General features: G+C 51.0%; 1 protein-coding gene and 1 long non-coding RNA gene across 6 annotated transcripts in view; one reads left to right on the top strand and one right to left on the bottom strand.

The window, feature by feature from the left end:
• The window catches only part of ANGPT4 (angiopoietin 4), a 59,369-nt gene that overhangs the window by 23,757 nt on the left and 14,585 nt on the right, over nucleotides 1-21,027 (bottom strand). For all 5 annotated transcript variants that reach the window (XM_038571870.1, XM_038571872.1, XM_038571871.1 and 2 more), the window contains exons 2-7: nucleotides 10,984-11,139; nucleotides 9,348-9,469; nucleotides 6,691-6,923; nucleotides 4,486-4,601; nucleotides 2,341-2,442; nucleotides 408-574 (exon numbers count right to left, since the gene is read on the bottom strand). In XM_038571870.1, the coding sequence (XP_038427798.1) occupies nucleotides 408-574; nucleotides 2,341-2,442; nucleotides 4,486-4,601; nucleotides 6,691-6,923; nucleotides 9,348-9,469; nucleotides 10,984-11,139 (896 nt within the window). The remainder of the gene's footprint in view (nucleotides 1-407; nucleotides 575-2,340; nucleotides 2,443-4,485; nucleotides 4,602-6,690; nucleotides 6,924-9,347; nucleotides 9,470-10,983; nucleotides 11,140-21,027) is intronic.
• Nucleotides 7,746-9,067, top strand: LOC119865645. Its single transcript, XR_005377720.1, has 2 exons — nucleotides 7,746-7,997; nucleotides 8,744-9,067. It is a non-coding gene; the product is annotated as an uncharacterized LOC119865645 (long non-coding RNA).

The raw sequence follows: 21,027 nt of genomic DNA, 5'->3' as shown, positions 1-21,027 counted from the left end.
GAGAAACCAGAACCTTGACTTGCTCAAGTTTACAAAGCAAGCTTGAGCAGAGTCAGAATGAGCAGGTCCTCTGTTTCCCAGCCCGGGGAACTTTCCATATCACTCCACAGCGTGGGACAGGCTGGACTCCTCGCTCTGAGCCTCAGTAATATGATTGATTCCGGGTGACTGACCTTAGAAGGCCCTTTCCTGCTCCTGGGATGGCAGCATCAGTGACAGGCTCTCCACCCCGCCCAGTGGCTAGGACGTGCTGAGTGTTAACTAGCCGCCTCCAGATCCCGTGACGTGTGCCCAAATGGGGGACAGATGGTAGGAACTGGAGACGCCCAGGAACTGACCCTTGGTGCAGACTCTACAGCCACTGGCCCGGGACCCTAGCCCGCCCACCAGTCGGGCCCCAAGCCTACCTGTACAGCTGCCCCTCACTGCCCAGCTGGAAATGTTCATACTGGGCATAGGCCTCGTTGCCCTCCCAGTCTTGCAGCTCCACGCGCAGAGAGTAGGCTGCCTTGCTGGTGAGCTGATGCACCACCTCATTGCCCAGCCAGTGCTCCCCCGCCAGGTCGCCAAAGCCCTGCAGAGAGTGAAGGGCGGTGGTGGTGGTGGGGTTGTTCATGCTGCAATGGGAGGCTGCACCCCTGGCTGAGGAGCTGGGCTGGGCCAGGTTCCAGGGCCACTTAATCCAAAACCACTTTGCCTAATGGCCAAGTCCACAAAGTACAGTGTGGGTAGGCCTAGGCAGGGGAGTTCCCCACCCCATGGAGCAAAAAGACTAAGGTTTTTGTAAATGTAAAATTCTGTTAACAATAATTGGAATCACATTTCTGTGGAATTTAAGAACAAGCAAAATGAATTTGCGGTGATAGAAGTCAGAATAGCAACTACCTTTGGGAGAGTATTGACTAGGACACGCGGAGGCACAAGGGGGCACAAGGGGGACTTCTGTGCGGGCTCACAGCATTGTATATCTAGCTTTGAATGATGGTCACATGGGTAAATACATATGTAAAAATCCACTGAGTATCTTACGCTTAAGATTTGTGCACTTAGCTGCATGTAGGTCGAACCTTAATAAAAAAACTAAAGATTTTAATCAGCTGCATAAATTGCAGAGCAAATTTTGTTCAGTGACATGGCAGCTGCTGCAAGATTTCAGCAACACAGAAATGCAAGGCTAAGCACGTTAGGTGTCACCAGTGTCCCAGAGTGACGAGAAACCAATGCCCAGAGCAATGGTTCAGCACCAAGGACAGGGGCACACCTAAGCCCCACTCCCCATTTTAGTCCCGCGGTGCTGCTGATTGGCCTAATGATTAATCTTCAGTGCTCTTTGTATACTTCTGAGTATCCTATTTCTTCTTGCTATTCTTAATAATTATTTAAAACCTAACTGGCTCAAGAACACTCATATCTTAATTTGGTATTTATTTTTAAGTATTTATCAAATGAACAGTAAGCAGAAACAACTAATGAGATTGTTGCATTTCCACGATTCCTTTTCTATTTCTCTTGCTTGTAGAAACGTTAAGAGCTTTTAAGTCAGCTTGCCAAAAACCCTTTACTCAAAATTTAATTAAAAAATTGGAAGACAATCGGGCACTCTTCCTCATCTTGTAAAATGCATGGGGTCTTTGAGCCGACAATTCCACGTTAAAGAACCTCTCCCGCAGAAAAGGGAACCCTCTTACACTGTTGGTGGGAATGTGAACTGGTGCAGCCACTCTGGAAAACTGTGTGGAGGTTCCTCAAACAGTTAAAAAAAAAAGAATCTCTCCTGCAGATGTGATGATATTAATGTGTGCAAAGATAAGGGCATCATTTAAGCAATGCTCAGGGGTGGGCATGGGAGATTATTTTCTTCTGTTTCATTTTTGTATTTCTAAAAGAAATTCTTTTTTTTTTAAAGATTTTATTTATTTATGATAGTCACAGAGGGAGAAGCAGGCTCCATGCAGGGAGCCCGATGTGGGATTCGATCCCAGGTCTCCAAGATCGCACCCTGGGCCAAAGGCAGGCGCCAAACCGCTGCGCCACCCAGGGATCCCCTCTAAAAGAAATTCTTAAGCAATATGTATATATAATATTTTCACAAATAAAAAAATAAAGTTAAATTTTTATTCTTAGGATATATGTCAGAATTTGCAAAAAGAAGGTTCAACTTCAGGTGATGGAATCCCTGACAGTGAATGTGTACTGGGAAAACCTGTTTGAAGCTAGTTGGTTTTAGATGGGTTGATTTTTTTTTCTGGGAAAGATTGAGGGCAAATTAGTGCCCTGCCTACAACCCACCTGCCCCAGGTTTCAGGGCTTAAAAGCCCCTTCCCAAGGCAGCAGTGTTACCTGTTTGTAATCTCTCCAGTTCCGCTGGAAATTCACGCTGCCATTCTCACGGCGCTGGATGAGAGTCCACCCACCTCCATTGGCCTCCATGTCACAGAATACCTGAAAGGAATTGCGTTGTGGTGGTGGAGGGGAGGGAGTTGGAAGACCCTGAAAAGGCCAGAAGTAGGTCTGGGCCAGCCCAATTTTGATTTGGCTGACAATCTCACAGAGCAACAAGTGAGCCTGGTGGTTGAGGGCATAAGAAATATCCAGGTTCAAATTTCCCAGTTCTGTCATCAGTTTTCTAAAGTGCGAGCAAGTGATACCCGCACAGAGCCTTCCTTTCCTCATTTGTAAAATGCAAGTGTTAAAACCTTACCCCTTTGTGCCTCAGTTTCTCCTCTGCAAATTGGCTTGGTGTGAGACTTACGTAAGATGAGTCATCTAAATAACAGAGCCTGGGCATACTGAGAATTAAGTAAATGGAGGCTTTTTCTCTCACTATTATTTTGAGGTTGTGGTAAGGATTAAATGCCAAGAGGCAGGACACACTTGACACACAGTGTGGACTCAGGACATGTTATTACATTCAGTGGACAAATGTTTTCTGAGCACCTGCTATCTACCAAGGCATGGGGGATGCTGCTATGGATAAGACAGAAAGAGTCTTTCTCTCAAAAAGCTCACCATCCATCATAATCTCTTCTTTCAGCCTAATCTTTGTCACATATTATTTTTCCAGCCAGTTCAGTACATGTTCCATGTTCAGTGAGGACACACTTGGTCCCTGGTCCCATACTAGATGACAGAGACAAATCAGAGATAAATCAACCCTCAGAGCTGGCTTGGTCTGGAGGAGGCTATGATAGGGCAAACAGACTATTGATTATGAACATTTGGGCAGCTACACAGAGAGCCCCAGAGAAGGAGTCACTGGGCAACCCTAGAAGGTTTCTCAGAGGAGGCAACATTAGGACAGGGCCTTGGATGATGATGTGCCTGACAGGCAGACAAGTGGAATGGCACCTCCAGTGGAGGGTGTAGCTCTGACAAGGCAAAGGCCTACTCAGGGAGAGAAGAGAGTGGCTTCTGTTGTGGAAGTAGCAGAGGGTGTGGGAAGGGAAACTAAGGTCTAGCGAGGAGAAGGAACTTGCTCAAGGCAAGTAAGACCAAAGTAAAGCTGAGGTGTGAGCCTAGATCTTTGGCCTCCCAGAATTCCACCGTACCTGAATTTACTTAATTTCATGTAGAATATTTACTTAAAAAGTCGTGTCCTTTTAAAAAAAAGAAAACTTAAATACTTAGACTAAATGTATTTTAAAAGGAAATCTTACCAGTACCATAAATTGAAAACTGGTAACACTTGCTTTTATGCAGATAATTATAAAAATAAATATATGAAAAACGTGAAACTCTAGCTAGAAATCAAGGGCCTGATCTCTGTGTCAAAAGATGTGTTGAGCAGGTGTGCATGAAGCATTAAGGAGAGTCTGCAAACTGTGTATTCAACTAAGATTCAACAACTGAGATGTGTATTCATAGGAATTCAAAGGAAATCGAACAGGGAATTAGGAAATGTGAAGACTGACTGGTTGTTCCCCATATTCTTTCACTTTTGGGCCTGGCCCCCATACCTTCCCTTCTGATAGAATGCTTTCCACTGACCCCTCATCCATCCAATAACTGGACCTCAAAGCTGAGAGCAACCTAGGAAACACTCACTGGAGATGGTAGGGTCTATATCAGCCCTGGTCCCTAATTTCCCACATGGAGCAGAGCCCCCACACCTGCCTTCAACCAGACTATATGTAAAGTAGAAATACATTTCTTTGTGTTAAGCCCCTGGATTCTCAGGGTTGATTTGCTGTATCAACTAGCATTACCTTAAGCAACACGTAACTATTTTCTGCTCGTCCAACTGCAAGCATCTCTGGAGAAGGTGCAGAAGAAGGATGCGCTTGCACCTCTGGGAACTTCTGCTTTACCCCCATATTCTGACCTCTGACTGATGGGGGCTCTGGAAGGTAGGGTCGTCCCACCTTCTCTGGTATCTCAGATGCTGAACAAGGCCAAAAGCCGATGCGGGGGTGGGGGGGTGGCCTGCCAGGGACACCCTTGGCTCAGCACTCTCTGATAGCCTCAGCCCCCAGGGAGTCCCCTAACCTTCCTGGGCTCCGTCATATTGGCCACATGGATGGTGTAGATGCCACTGGCATTGGCCCCAAAGCGCTGGATCTCTGCACAATCCTGGAACAGCTGCTCAGCTGCCCTCACAGAGGCTGCAAAGGGACAAAGCAAAAGCAATCAGAGGTAAGCTAAGGAGGGAAGGTGCCAGGTGGGCACTACTTTCTGCCAGGTTCCTGGATGGGAGGTGTTGGAGACAGGGAGAGGTATCAAACCTGGGAAAGTTACCTGGAAGAGGTGACCGTGAGCTGGGATCTGGATAAGGAGCAGGAGTCACCTAAGACAGGGGGAAAATGTTCCAAGCAGAGGGAATAGCATGTGTAAGGGCCGTAAGGTGGGGAACAGTCTTGGTGTTTGCAGGGGACGGTGCAGTGAAGGGAAGTGGTGGAAGCCAGGGAGGAGAAACTACCCTCTACCCATGAGAACAGAGCTGAGGCCAGAGAGAGCTCTGGCTGGCCCATAAACTTGACAGGAGTAGGGCAAGGATGGCACAGGCAGGGTCATGAAGGAGAAAGAGATGAGGCCGTTTGAAGAAGGGCCAGATCAGCCTTGAATGCCAGGATGAGGAGCCTGGACTGTGCGGAAGAAGAGCACTCTGGCCAGGGTGTGGAACAGGGACTGAAGGGGATGAGACTCAAAGCAGAGAGGCCACGGACAAGGCTGCTAGAATCTTCCAGATGAGGTCATTAAGGTCTGAACTCCAAGGAAGTACTTCCCCCTTTCATAGACCAAGAAACCAAAGTCCAAGAGTAAGGTAACTGGCTCAGGGCACACAGCTGGGGGCATGGGCAGAGCCTTCCCTCACTCTAGGTCTTATGAAGGAGTCCTGGGATAGGAGGCACAACTTCAAATGCCTTGGTGACAGTGGGGCAGGGTAACAGGGTGTTTGGGCAAAGGGTCCCTGAGGCGAGGTGTCTAATTCAACCTCCTACCCAGACTGGTGAGCAGACACTGGGTCACAGCTGGAGACTGGGTTAGCAGGGAGTGTGTGGGGAGAGGCCTTGGGCCTGGGCCTGCATCTGGGGCTAAGCTACAGTACACCCACACATGGGACTAATTTTGGCAGCTTCACTGCCAAGGCCATGCACAAGCCAGTGATGGATTCGGGTCACTTCATATCTCATGGTTTGGAAGGTATCCACTTCTCCCTGTAGCTTCCTTGGGGCCTCAAATACCTTAACCCAGCAGGGCTTGCCTGACTTAGACAGAGCCCTGGTGCCATCCACTGGCCCCAAATCACTGCCAGCCGTAGTGCCTGGAACCCATCACTGTTGCTTGACTTTGTGTTACCTAAAGCCTTCCCAGCCTCCTGCTGTGGTTGATCCAGGAATAGAAGCCCCTTCCTCACCCAGCTATTCTCCACTGCCTGGTTCCAACTGAGCTTCCAAAACATAGTCCCACTAGGTGCAAAACCCTCCTGTGGCTCCTGACTATCCTCCAGTTAATGTTCTCTCTCCTCAGCACAGCCTTTTAGGCCTTCTGTGGCCTGGAAATTTCAAGAACACTGCAAGCATGTAGTGGTATCAAGTAGGCACTCAAAAACATACATTTCCTCCTTCTTCCCTTAGAGACCCAGTGATGGGCAGGTGGGCATTTTTGCAAGACTATGCTGTTCACCGCTGTATCTCCAGTACCTGGCACTGGACCTGGCACACAGTGGGTTTTGCTGACCGAGTGACTGAAGCTGAAATCAGCCATGCCTTGGCCACCCCAAGTGGGCCCCATCAGAAGGAGTCAGTGAACGCTGGGGAGCAGACCCAGGAATTTTTCTGCCTTCTCAGAACCTAGAGCCAGAGATGCCTCCTAACTTCTGTTCGGCCCTCCTGGGCTTAGGGACAAGGGCGACAGGATGAGAGAAGTCCTTGGGGAGCAGCAAGTTCAACCTCTATATTCTATAGATAGGGAAACTGAGGCCAAGAGAGGGACGGGGACATGCTCAAGGTCACTCATGGAGTCTTGGGGTAGAGTCTGGATTGGCTTGGCTTCTCCTGGGACTCTGGTCCTCACCATATTTGTTTCACAGGTAAGGTACTTGGAGAGGGGCCTGGCCTTTCCCGAGTGGTTTCTGGGTCAAGCGAGCCAGGAGGGTAAACAGGGTCTTCCTCCGCTCCCCTCCCGTCCCCTCCCGTCCCGTCCCGTCCCCTCCCCTCCTCCCGCACCGCTCTGGGCGCCCGGCGCGCTCACCCGGGCCCTGTGCCACGACGCGCACCAGGCGCTGCACGGACTCCAGCAGCTGGCGCTGCTGGCGCTGCAGGAGGCTGGAGTTGCTGCTGGCGGCGCGCAGGCTGCGCTCGAGGCCGGCGAGGGCGCCGCTCTGGCGGCCCAGCAGACGCCGCAGCCGCTCCTTCTCGCCGCGGAGAGAAGCCAGCTCCGCCTGCTGCTGCGTCTCCAGGGCCTGCACCCGCGTCTCCAGCGCGCTGCGGGACGGGGGCGCACGAGCGTCAGCCCGCTGTCCCCACCGCGCTGCCACACTCGCGCGCTTGCCCCTGGGGGCCCCGGGGAGGCGCTCTGCAGGACAGATCCGCACCGAGGCCCGGGGAGGTAGAGCGTCCTGTCCCGGGTTACACAGTCGGGGGTGGGGGATCCGGGGTGGGGCGTGCCCACTGATGGCAGAGAGTGAGGAGGGGAGAAAAGAGAGAACCGGCCCGGGAAGAAGATGGACCGCAGCCCATAGAAGAAAGAGATGCGCGTGGGAGGATATGCCAGCAACCAGGACCTTGTTACCAAATCCCCACTATGCCTGCCCTCTGACCTAGCAGTCGGTTCTCAGGAGATAACCCCCAGGGAGCAGGGGCGAGAGTGAATGCCAAACAGTCAGAGCTGGCGGAGTCTGTTCTCTTTCCGTGTCCCTGGAAATGTTCTGGAGCTGCGAAGAGGAGGGAGGCCTAGCGCATCCGCACGGAATTGGAAAGACGCCCAGGACGTGGGGTGAACTGTGCTGGCACATCGGTGCCTCTAGGCCAGTCCCACATGTGGGAAGAGAGAGAGAGAGAGAGAGAGAGAGAGAGAGAGAGAGAGAGAGAGAGAGAGAGAGAGAGAGAGAAAGGGCATTCATGTAAATGGAGAGGGAAACCAGTGAACTGATACGAAAAGGCATGGAAAGACGTGTGGAAGGACACTGATGGCTGCGCTTGTAGAGAAGTGTAAGGCAGTTCGCTGAGTGCTGTTTTCCTGGCGGAGTGGTCCGGGGGAGGGAGGAGGAATATGGTGGGGAGGGAGGAAGATGCAGGTGGCTGGACGGAACCCACTTTCCCCTTCGTTTTATACAGGTCTCTGTTGTCTGGTGATACAATAAACATGGAGCATATTTGTCATGAGTTTTAAAAATAGAGTTTTAGAAAAAGAAAAATCTTTTTAACTTTTGACATTTTATCCTGCAGATTTGCCCCGTGTGTGTGCAACGAGATACAGAGCCACTATTAGGGGTTTCGATTGAACAGGAGTAAAAGACAGGAAACAACCTTAATAACCATCAATTGGGGACTGAGGATGTAAGTGTGGGCACAGCCATTGGGTGGAACATGATGCAGTTAGAGTGTGTCCTGCAATTATAGAACAGTTTCCAGGATACTTGGAAAAAAAGAGGTGCAGGAGCGTGGTATACTCCATTTGGGTTCAAGAAGGGGGAAAAAAGACCATATATACATACTTGTTTAGATATTCAGCAGAAACCCTCAAATGTCAGCTAATAGAATGTCTGCTATGGGATAGGAATTTTTTCGCTTCTGTAACCCCCGTGTTTAGAACAGTGTCTGACATGTGGTTAGAGCTCAAAAACGATGTTGGTTGAATGAATGGAAGAGCATAAGAAACTTGGAAAAGCGGTGGGTGGCTGACAGATAGGATAGGAGGGAGACATTCTCCTATCTATGAGGTTATGCCAAACCATTCTCTAGGCTGGAACAACAAGTCTAGCCAGGGCAGAAGGAATTTCCCCTGAACCCCAAATTACACCATAAGAAGAAAAAAATTGGGAATCACTCGGATTCTAGAATTTTAGCTATCTCCATGGGCCAAGAGCTTATTGATGACATCCTTCATCTTCACTGACTTCTAGGCACCCAGTGCCACTTCAGACCTCAGTCCTTGCCCTCCTCCACCTTGGGGTGAGGGCATAAGAATAAGAAGATGGACAAACTATCATTAGCTGCACGCAGATGAGAGGGAGCTGGGTGGGCCTGGAGGCCTTATCCTGACCCAGCACGTGAGGAACAATAACATCTCCCTTCGTACACAGGCCTGTGGCCACTGCAGTGTGTGGGTTTGGCCTCCTCCAGCACCCTGACCTCGACAGTTTTTCTCCACTCAGCTCGAAACCAAGATGAAATCAGCCTCAGATGGCCATTTCTCTGCCTTATCTGGACCCCATGACTCTTTTATTCTTTGTAATTTGAAGGGTGTTCCCCTCAAGTGTATTTGTTTATAAATGCCGAGACTCTCTGCCAGTACAGATGAGGAGCTGGCAGTGTGGTTGCTTCTGGGAAAGGGAATCAGTGGATAAGATTGGATTTACTTATTGGCAAATAAGTAAATCAAATAAAAATTTACAGGGTGAATTGTACAGTATGTAAACTGTAGCTCAATAAAGCTGTTAAAAATTTATAAAATGAAGAAAGAAAGGAAGGAAGAAGGAAAGAGGGAAAAAGAGAGAACAGAGAAAGAATCAGTGTGTCCTGAGCCTCAGGAAAATGTCCATCTCCTATCTCCGCCCAGGGGTGCCTGCCTGGCCCCCAGCCCACCCCAGCCCTGGCTCTCGTGCCCACTCTAGGTCCTGCCCCACTTGGGTCCCAGGCTGGCCCTCACCCCCAGCCCCGGCCGGGTGCCGGGGTCCTGGTGCCCACCTGTTGCGGCCCTGCAGCCTGTGGAGCTCATGGCCCTGCAGTAGTAGCTGTTTCTCTAGCTTGTTGGTGGACAGTGAGGTCTCCAGCAGCTGGATCTCCATTCGGGATGTCTGGTTCAGGACCTGTTCCCGCAAACAGGGAGAGGAAGGGGCCGACGCAGGCCATGCAGAAGCCCCACTCGGCAGCCGCCCACCCATCCAGGGGCTCTGGCATTCCAGCAGCGTGCTGACCTACTGCCATCCTCCCAGCAGTTAGTTCCTATAGTCGTTCATTCGTTTACTCGTTCCTTTATTCACTCATTCACTCACAGGCCTGAACTGAGTTTATGATCTTCCTCTTGAATTTACTCTTCCCCATCACTGCACACAACAGTGCAGTCCATTTCTCCTGCTACTCACATCCCAGGAGGAGTCCCCCTAACCACCCATGTCCCACCCCAATCCAATCTACCAGCAAGTCCTGTCAGATCCAGCCTCCAAATGGACACCTGACCACTCTCCCTCCCTCCAGGGCCCCCTCTCTGGTCATGGCCTCTGTCATCTCTTGCCCTGTGTCCTGTGCCACCCTCCTCACAGGGCGCTCTCTCTCCACCCTGATCCCCTACAGTCCTTCCTCTGCTGAGCAGCCCAAGGCAGCCTTCTAAAATGTAGCGCATCTGCTCAGAATCTTCTTGTGGCTCCAACTGCATGCAGTGGAAAGGTCCCAGTCCTCCCCATGACCTGCAGCACCCTGTGATGTCACCTGCCCTCACTGCCTCTGTGAACCCTTGCCCACCCCTCTTCCCTGGTCGCTCCAGCTACACTGACCTCCTGGGTGTTCCTGGTGCTTGATGGCACAGTCCTGCCGCTGGGCCTTTGCACATGCGGCTCTCCCTGTCCAGAAGGCCATCCTGGTGAGCCTGGCTCCAATTCTACCTTCCCCGCAGCGCCTTCCTGGTCTCCCTGTCTAAACTTGCAAGCCACCCCTTCTCCGCTCCTAGCACACATTCCCTCCCTCCGGCCCCTGAGACTCCCACCCTCTCACAGATGCAGGTTATTTATCCTATTCAGTCTCCTGGTGGTCATCAGAAAGGAAGATGCTCAAGGGTGGGCAGGCCTGTTTCATTTACTGCTCTGAGCTAGAACCGGGCACCTCCCACAGTGCCTGGCACCTAGTAGGGCTCCAAGAGACACGTGCCTATTTGTCATTCAATCTTTTCATCCGTTCATTTACTCACCCTGCTGCTTATACATTTGTTTCCTCCCTCCCCTTCTGTGCTCCCACGGCTCCCCGTCTCCGAGCTGCGGGCCCCCTGAGGCTGATTGACTTCTTCATTACCTATCTTTCCTCAGAGCACTGGATCTGTGCTCCTATCCCCCCTTTAATCCCAGTGCCCAGCACAGATCTGGAGTCCCTGGAGTCACAGATGTAGAAGAACCAAACCCAGTGTGCACCGCCCAGGGCTCATAGCTGGGGGGTCAGAGTATTTTGTCATGGGGTCATCAGGGAGGGGCCCCAGGGTGCTACAGTCCCAGATGTAGCCCAGACTTTACCCAGGGACAGAGGTTAAGGCAAGATGATCTGGGCTGCAAGCCAGCCGGCCGGCCACAGGTCCCCCCATCCCCCTGCCCCTGTGCCACCTGCTCGCTCTCCGTACCTGAGCCTCCACGTCAGTCAGCTTGCGGGTCTGGGCGGTGGTCTGGTTCAAGAGGCTCGTGCCTAGCTCCAACATGGTGGCTGTCTGGTTCTGGACCATGTGCTGTTGGACCTGTGCCAGCTCTGACCTCAAGTTCATCTGGATGTACCTTTCTAGCTGTGGGGAGACCATGGGCTGGGGTCATGGGTAGAGCCTGGAGGAAGACTTCCTCCATGACCTGGCCTTCTGCTCCCACTCCAATTTCTTCTCTCAGTCGTCTCCTGCACTCTGCTCCAGATGCATTGGCCTCCGTGACATCCTTCCAACATGGCAAGCATACAGCTACCTCAGGGCCTCTGCACATGCTATTCCCTCTTCCTGGAAACCCCCGCCATCCCTCCCTCCCTCATGTCATTTCAGGTCTCTTTCTACCACTTATCATTCTCTAACTTTGTATTACATATTTATTGTCTATTGTCCATTTTACCATTGGAATGTCCGTTTTGTGAAGCCAGAGACTAGGTCTTACCTCTGTGTCTAGCGCAATGCCTAGTGCCCAGTGGGTACTCAGTAAATATGTGTTCAATTAATTGATGGAAAAGGGGGAACTGCAAGGGTCAGAGAATAGCCCCCAATGTCATGCCCATTACAAAAGTTTGCGGGTCTATCCAGCAAGCTGGACTTTCTATTTTCTGGCTTCTTCCATCTGCCAAACGGGCTGAACCGGACAGTCTCCAAGGGTTCTTTCAGTTCAGATGTCCTGGGGTCCCACGAGCTAACATTCATGTCTTTGACAGGGCTGCTCTCTTTCCCAAGAGCAGTAGAAGCTGGTCTGGCATGAGACCAGGATCAAGTTGTAAAGGTGAACAGTGTGTTCTCAGAGCTCAGGGCCCGCAGGCAGAGAGCTGGTGTCCCCCCTCCACTCCCTCTCCATTCTGCACACATGCTGGCCTCTGGCCATCCCCCTCTGCACCCGCCCCCGCCCTGGCTCCTTTCCTTGCCCTCTTGCTCAGACTTCCAGGAGGTCTGACAGACAGGGTAGCTCCCAGGGTTCCTGGGAAGACGGGCACTCCCCAGGGAGAAGTGGTGAACTTGGCTGGGGGGCCAGGCTCTGGCTGTTTCCTCCTTGGGCTCTTCTTCCCTCTGCCATCTTTTCTTTTTTCTTTTTTTAAGTTTGATTTATTTATTTTAGAGAGAGAGAGAGAGAGCACAAGCGGGAGGGGCAGAGACAGAGGGAGAGAGAATCTCAAGCGGACTCCGTACTAAGTGCTGAGCCTGGCCCAGGGCTCATTTCAGGACCCTGAGATCCCATCCTGAGCCAAAACCAGGAGTCAGAGGCTTAACCGACTGCGCCACCCAGGCACCCTTCCCCTCTTCTTTCTTAACACTCTGCTCCCATGCCTTCCTCCCACCAGTGCTTTGGAAGGAACAACTGCAACACCAGATCCTGGAGGGGGCACATGTGGGGGTGCTGGTATTGACTACAGCAGCTGTGCTCAAAGTGTGGCCCTTGCAGCAGCATCCCTGGGGAGCTTGCTAAAAATGCAAATTTCTAGGTCCTACCCCAGAGCTACTAACTCAGAAATTCTGGGGTGGCACCTAGCCATTCAAGTGAGTCCTGATGCTCCCTCAAGTGTGAGAACCCTCAGGTGGCAGTCACAGAATTGACTGAGGACCAGGGAGACAGGCCTATTGGAGCTTCTCAGGCATTTGTCACATTGGCCCCTTCCTCCCTCCTCGGCACCATCAGCCCCCTGCACCGCCGTCCCCTGTAACACACAAACATCCTCCGACCATTCCCATCTAAAAACAAAGTTTTGACCCCACAGTCCTTCCAGCTGCGTCTCCAATTTCCCTGGTCCCCTCAACAGCAAAACTTCAAGTTGCCTCCAGTTTCTTGCCTCCAGCCCCACCCTTGCCTCTAAAAACATTAACAATATGATTATGGTGTACTGTATGCATAGAAAAAAGCACAAGGAATAATATAATGAAGTCTGTGTATTTACCACACTCAAGAAAAAAATACAACCCATACTGGGGCGCCCAGGTGGCTCAGTCGGTTAAGTGTCCGCCTTTGGCTCAGGTTATGATCCCAGGAGCGCTGCATTGGGCTCTGAGCTCAGACCGGGGGTCTGCTTCTCCCTCTCCCTTTCCCTCTGCCCTTCCTTCTGCTCAGTCTCTCAAATAGATAAATCTTTAAGCAGTATATATATATAACCCAAACTGTTGAATCCTGCACTCCCCGGCCTGCCTCCCCAGCCCTGGGGAGCCCCTTCTCTCAACTGGCCTGGTCATCGGCTCCTGGACAAGGCCCATTGTCTTCTCACTCTCTCCCCTCTCAGTAGCATTTAGTCAGATGGTCACTCCTGAGTTCTGGAAGCACTTCCCAGATGCTCCTTCTCCTAGTTGTCCTCCTACCCACGATCACCTCCTCTCTGCCTCCTCCTTTACCAGCATCCTACATGTCGGGGGCTCTGAGCCCAGTTCCAGCCTCTCATCTTTATGTATGTTCTATCCCTAGGTCAGGGGTTCTTAGTGGGGACCACAGGGCCTGCAAAGATAATTCAGAGGGTCCACGAACTTGGGTGAGAAAAAACTCTTGCTTGCTAACCTGTAAGCAAAGTTTGTCATTTCCTTTGGTTATGAGTGTAGGCCACAAACGATAGCACTTTCAGCTGATCCTGCAACTTCATTACCAATAGAAATCACCAATATTTCCATACCATAGTGCAAGTGTTACAGCATCTTTTTTTTTTTCTTAAGATCTTATTTATTCATTTGAGAGAGAGCATGAGTAGGAGTGAGGCAGTGGGGTGGGGAGAGAGGAGAGAGGGAGAGGGAGAAGCAGACTCCCGGCTAAGGAGGGCGCCTGACATGGGATTCCATCCCAGGACCCCGGGATCATGACCTGAGCAGAAGTCAGCTGCTTCACTGACTGAGCCATCCAGGTGCTCCTGTTACAGCATCTTAAATACCTATTTTACTCATCATGGCCTCAGAATGATGGACGTTCTCAAACCCACCACTAGGTAATGCTACAACCATAGCACCGATTTGATATCTAATATTTTGATTACAATGGCAACATCACTGGATGTTCTTATACTTTCATTTTATACATTTAAAAGCATTGCTCTGAAAAGGGATTTATTAGCTTCACCCAGGACCAGATACCAAAGTGCACAGGGCCCCGTTGCAGGTGCTCCTGTAGGTCCTAGGGCTGCCATGTGCTGACAGCACTGGCTCCGTCTCCCACCCAGACTACTCTCCTCAATGTGCCACCAACTCCCCATCCCCACGTGGACTTCCAGCAAGCATCTCAGGCAAAAATATCCAACATGGACCCCTTCGTTCCTCAGGTCCCACTGCCCTGTCTCTGCAAACCCACCCCATTCTCCCTCACTGCCCCCATCTTTCCCATCTTGGCAAATGGCCCCAAACCCAGAGGTCATCGTTGATGCTTCTCTTTTTCTCACCTGCTGCACTCAATCCTCTAGTGAGTTTTGGCCACTATGATCCCAATGCAAATTTTGAATCTGCCCACTTCCCTGCACCCTGGGTGAGGCTACTGTCATCCCCATGGGTCCCTTCAGGTGTGCTCCCACCACACCTCTGTGGCCTCCCTGGGGTTACTAATGTGTGGCTGCCTGGGCACCCCATGGGGAATAGGGGAGGCAGAACTATACTGAGGCTGATCTTGCCCTCTCTCACCAGTCACAGACCTCCTGGAACCTGGTGTAAAATGCAGACTCCCAGGCTCCGAGCTTCAACTCTAGGCAGACAATTAGCAAGTTTAGTCCCAAGACGAGACTTTCTCAGGCATCCTCCCTAAGCCTCTCATTTGTAGGTGGACAAACTGAGGCCTAGAAGACTTGCCCAAGGTCACCATCACCTGGTGGGCTAGGTTCCACGACTCCCTGCCCAGGTGCTTGCTCCTTCAGATCTGCAGAGCTGGGCTGGGGACACAGGGTAACTTGGTGGTCATCTCAAGTGACAGGAGTTCCATGAGTACCCGTATTGGTCCCTTGGTTGTCCTGTGGCTAAGTGGCTGGGTGGGGCCCAGGCCACCCACAGCTGGGGCCCATCACTTAATTTGCCACACCCGCCCACCAGCATGGGTCCTAGGATGGGAAATTGGGGCCAGATGGTCCCATTTTGGCCATGCTGGGCTCTGGTGAGTAATGTTGGCCTGTGTAGTGGGGATTGGGTCTGGCCTAGGGTTCAGGCTCAGGCTGGAAGGATGGGGGGAGGGTCCCAATGAATGAGCCAGCCCAGAATGACATCTTCCATAGCCCCTGCCTCCTTCCCCCACAATAGGATTGGACCTGCGCCTTCCCTGTCACCCTCATGCTTGCAGATTCTCAGGGTTGAGATGGGGGGTGGGATAAGGGCCTGAACTGCCATCACCTCCACAGCCTGCAAAGAGGCTTACCTTTGGCCTTTGGGCTGTCAACCCTCTCCCCTTGGCCCAAGGTTTGAGTTTTGGCTCTATGGCACTCCAACTGTGAACTTCTAGCAGTTAAGAGCTGCATTTCTCTGAGCCTCACTTTATTGATCTGTGACATGGGGACAGGGAATCTTACTCCTCTTTGGGGAGAGGGCAGCTGTAAAGGGCCTGGAAAGAAAAGAAAGGAGTTTAGACATGCAGGGGCTGGGTGATGAAGGTAGGTATTCTGGACAGACCACAGGTGAGCATTGCATGGATGAGCAGTCTCCGTGGCCAAGGAGATCCCCTCAAGTCTGCTTTTTCCCCACATTATTTATATTAAAAAAAGTTTACAACTACACAATGGATGAGCAACTGTGGTCCATCCATCCAGCAGACTCTACTCAGCCATGAAAAGGAAGGAGAGGGATCCCTGGGTGGTGCAGTGGTTTGGCACCTGCCTTTGGCCCAGGGCGTGATCCTGGAGACCTGGGATCGAATCCCATGTCGGGCTCCTGGTGCATGGAGCCTGCATCTCCCTCTGCCTGTGTCTCTGCCTCTCTCTCTCTCTCTGTGTGACTATCATAAATAAATAAAATAAAAAAAAGAAAAAAGAAAGAAAAGGAAGGAGATAGTGATGCACCCAACAACATGGACGAAGTAAGCCAGACTCAAGAGGCCACATGCTGTAGGATTCCACTGATGTAACTTCTAGAAAAGTCAGAGTCCGTGCTGTTGCCAGGAACTGGCATCTAGTCCATGCTGTTGCCAGGAACTGGCATCTAGGTTGACTGCAAAGGGTCATAGGAGAACTTTCTGGGGGTGTTGGCAATGTTCTATATCATGATTTTGGTAGTGGTTGCGTAACCATACACATTTGTCACTACCCCCCAGAGCCATATATTAGAAAGGTGTATCTCACCATGTGGACTGTACCTCAGTAAAAAACAAACCCCACCAAAAAAAGATTCTAAAAAATGTCCCATATAAAATTATGTATTATAATGATAAATACAGTTTCTCAAACCCCTCACCCTCTGAGTGTCATATATGTATCAACTCAGGAATTTCTTGAGCACCTACTATGTGCTAGGCCTTGTACTAGAGACTAGGAAATCAGGAATGAACAAAAATGGCAAGTTTTCTGATTCCAGGTACTTCCACTAAATCATCCATTAAATTCCAATAGTGATGAATGCTCTTAAGGAGGTGAGACAGGGTAGTGGATGGGGTCAGCAGGGAGTTCAGCCAGAGTGCAAGGGAACCCCTCACTGGAGGGACCGCCTGAGCTGAGAGGCTTGCCAGCTGTGGCAAAGTCAGGAGGAAGGGAATTCTAGACAAACAGAAAGGCACATGCACAAGCCCTGAGATGTGAGTGTGTCTGGCATATTTGAGAATCAGAACAGTGATCTGCCCTGCCTGTCTCTTCCTTGGAAAATGGTGCATGTGGTTCATATTTGGGAAAAATGGTTTGTCAACAACAGATAAAAGCCAATGTGGAAAGAGTCGTCAGTGCTTTGTATCTGATAAGCCTGGGTTCGAATCAAAGCTCTCAACTTAGTGGCTGTGTGACTTAGGGCAGGTACCTCTCTCTACCTGTCTGGGCCTTTTCTCTAGAATGGGGGTAATCATAGCTCCTATCTCTGGGATAGGGAGGAGGAGGAGGATTCCTGACATGACCTACGTAAAGGGCCAGAGCATGGTTACATAATCAACACATGACAAATTCCAGTATGTCTGTGTCATGGATTACTAGGTGGCTGTTAAAAAGGAGGTTGACCTTCATTGGCGGCTGATCTAAAAAGATGCCCCAGTTGCACTCTTGAGTGAGACAAGCAAGATACAGAACATTCGCTACAGTGGGTCTGCTAATCTCTAACTGAACCGAGCTCTTCCCACGGCGAGGCCTATGGGCCACAGACTGCTACCGTGGTGGTGCCCATGCCCATGACTTTGTCACCAGTAGACATCACAGACATTCTTGTGTCTCACCACAGTGATTGTGAACATCCATGATATATTGTTTACACTTATCATGATCTCAAAATGATGGAAGGCACTAGATCATTAGATTTTGTTATTTAATGTATTAACACGAGAGCAAATAGGTAACTATATCACAGATCTGTTTTAAAAATATTTTGAGGGCAGCCCCAGTGGCCCAGCGGTTTAGCGCTGCCTTCAGCCTAGGGCCTGATCCTGGAGACCCAGGATGGAGTCCCACGTCAGGCTCCCTGCATGGAGCCTGCTTTTCCCTCTGCCTGTGTCTGCCTCTCTCTCTCTCTCTCTCTCTGTCTGTCATGAATAAATAAATAAAATCTTTAAAAAATATATTTTGATATCTATATCTTAAGGCAATTTGTTTCCTTTAACTTTATGCATTTAATTTTATGTTTGAAAAAAATCTTCTTCCAAGAGAGGGTCCAGAGCTTTGCCAGATGCCAGAGAGGCCCAGAGCACAGAGAAGGTTAGGACCTCTGAAGATCCCCCTCACAATTCCCCCTTGGTGGAGCATCCACTCCAAGAGTATGAGGGTTGGTCTGCCTTTTCTTCTGGAGCCTCGAAGGATATCTGGAAATTCTTAGGTGGATCAAGGATGTTCGTTTGGTTGAATGAATGAATGAATGAATGGCTTGGACACTTATTCTACTGGAAGAATTAGCTTTGAAATAAGTAACAGCATATGGCTCTGTGGTGTAGCCACTGGGAAACAGAACAAAAGGCAAGGAGAGAAATACACTTACAAAAAGCTAAATCTCTACCCCACAGCTTGTCACTTCCAGCCATTGTGCCTCCATTTCCCCATTTATAGGTGGGGGTGAGAACAGTACCACTCCATGGGGTATGCACATGGAGCTCATAGAAAAGGGCCCTGTTGGCAGAAGTGCTTGGAGCTTCTCTGGTCAAGGATCCTGGGGGACGCAGGGAAACCAGGAGGGTAGAGCCCACTGTCATGACCCTGGCTGGCCAGAGCTGCACTGGAGTGGGTGGCTAGGGTCCCCCACAACATTTGTGGGGCCCTTTGGGAGTCAAGGGCATCTCTACACAATGTCTAGCTCTGAGTCACTGTGGGTGGGAACTCATCAAGGTGTGGGACTGGCCCCCCTAGGTGAGAAGAACACTGGAGGAGAATGAGGCCCAGTGGCAACCCCTCCAGAGGCTGGCAAGGCTTCTAGCATTAGAACTCTAGGCACTGGGTATAAATCCTGACTTCTCCATTCACTGGCCATAGGACCCAGGCTGAGTGTCTTCACTCTGAGTCTTGATGCTCTTATCTGTCAGATGGGGAACCAGGGGGAACCAGGAAACCCCCTTTGGGGATTAGTGTGAAGGAAAAATGAGATTCCTGGAGAAAGAACCAGAGGGTGTTTGGCACATAGCAGGTGCTCCCTGCATCACTCCTTAAGAGGCTCTGGAAACTTCATCTTGCCTTAATGGTATTTATTTCCTGGAGACCCAGAGATGGCTTCTGTTTATATCTATCTTTGAGGACTCCTGGCTGTGTGGTCTCTCAGAATTTCAGTTTCCCCAGCTGTAAAATGGGCACAGTAGTGGGGTCTGCCACATGAGGTTGTTGTGGGCCTAAATGAGCCTGGGGCAGGGGATGGTTCAGTGAGACCATGCCTGGTGTGTGCCAGGCACACAGTGACTTTAGCCATTGCTCTTACTGTCATCGTGGGGGCTGCTGCACACCTCCTGCAGCACAGGCTGGGTGTTGGCATACCTGGAATGCTGGAGGCTCTGTCCCAGCCTCTGGTCCTTCTGTCCTTTGCTGCTGGGACTTTGCCAGGAGTGAGAGTGGAGGCAAAAGTTGGAAGCCCTTGGGGGGTGGCAATTGTCCCAGGAACTCGTTCTGGCACCCATGATTGCTAGTTGTGTTTGGGTGCCTTAGACATAGCCTCTCGTCCCCTGCTTGGAGGCTCTGCTACTGATCCCATTTTATGGATGAGCAAATGAAGGCTCAGACACAGAATCACTTCCCCGAGGTTACTGGTCAAACTGGCAGACCCTCAAGTCATACCCAGGTCTGCTGATTTGGAGGCCAGAAGGTCCAGTGGGCAGAGCATGGTCAGGGCAGGAGCTAAGCAGGTGGAGGCTGTGTCCCCCTCACCCAGTGCAGGACAGGGTGTAGCCCGCCAGCCAGGGAGCACAAAGGCCAGGGTGCCAGGCAAGCTCTGATGTTGGCTTCTGCCAGTTGCCTGAGTTTCTGGGTCCCCTGCTCAGGCTTGTGCCTGAATCAGACCAAAAGAGAACCAGGGGTTCCCACGAGCTGGGGTGTGTGTTAAGGTACAGAAAGGCCAGGGATTCTCCCCGCTAAAATCTCCATGAAACTGCAGGGAGACAGCAGGGAGCGTGGTTTCTGGTCTCAGCTCTCCAGCTCCGAGCTACGTGACTTTGGTCAGATGATTTCATCTCTGAGCAAATGCCACCCTTCCAATGGCTCAGGCCCAACCCCTTCACTTCACTGGGTCCTCTTCACTTCCCCTCCCCCAAACCCACACCCAATCTGTGATCTCTACACTCTGCGATCATGCGCAGAACCTGACCACCTCCACCCGTGCCCAGCCTCCGTCATCTCTTGTGCGGCTTCCTAGCCTTGCCACCCCCTCCTGCTGTGCCCTCAGCCTCTGTTCATGCTCCCCCAGCCCCCAGAGAGAGCCCAGTACACCTAAGCCAGGTCACAGCCCCTTCTGCTCAAAACCCTGCTGTGGCTCCCACAGTATAGAGAAAACCAGGCTTCTTTGTAAATTCCTTTCTAGGAGAGAAAAAAAAAAATCTGTGCTTTGGAAACAGGCAAAACTATCCCGAAGAGTAGGGTTTAAACTGGGCTGCATTGGAGGTGGGAGTGGAGGGAACTAAGGCCAAGTCAGCCGGGCTGAACCCAGGCCCCAGGGTGCAGGCTGGGGGAGATCAGAGCCTGGCCTGATGATGGAGAGGAAAGCAGGGTCCCCCCACAAGGGACCCAAGCCCAGGCAGGAGGGATATGGGAGCTCTGAAGACCTGCAAGGATCACACAGCCAGCTCTATTTCCCACAGGGGGAAACTGAGGCCCCAGTCAGGAAAGCCATTTGTAGGAGGCTGCACACAGGAGCTAGTGGCCCAGTGTAGCCAAACCTGTAAAAATCTGAAAGAACAGAGGACTTTGATAGCTTTGTGTGTGTGTTTCAACTTAAATGGGTATTTTTGTAATTTGAGTGTTTTTTTGAATAGGTGATATGAGCACATTGTTCAAAAGTCCAAGGACTTGGGCAGTCCTGGTGGCTCAGCGGTTTAGTGCCGCCTTCAGCCCAGGGCCTGATCCTGGAGACCCGGGATCGAGTCCCACATCGGGCTCCCTGCAGGGAGCCTGCTTCTCCCTCTGCCTATGTCTCTGCCTCTCTCTCTCTCTCTGTGTCTCTCATGAATAAATAAATAAAATCTTTTAAAAAATTAAAAAAAAATCAAAAGTCCAAGGACTCAAAGGATGTGGAGTGCTAACGAGTCTCCTAGCCCTGCCCCACAGGCCACTGAAGGACATGCGGGGTTCACTTCCAGGGGAGCTCCATGCATGTGCCAGCAGTGCATATCCTCACATCCCTGCCCCCACTTTGGGCTAATAAAACGTCAGCTCACCGTTCTGCACCTTGCTTCTTCTCTCA

Source organism: Canis lupus, chromosome 24 (genome assembly GCF_011100685.1).
Source record: "Canis lupus familiaris isolate Mischka breed German Shepherd chromosome 24, alternate assembly UU_Cfam_GSD_1.0, whole genome shotgun sequence".
In the NCBI taxonomy this organism is placed as follows: Eukaryota; Metazoa; Chordata; class Mammalia; order Carnivora; family Canidae; genus Canis; species Canis lupus.
This window is presented reverse-complemented; position numbering and strand designations above follow the sequence as displayed.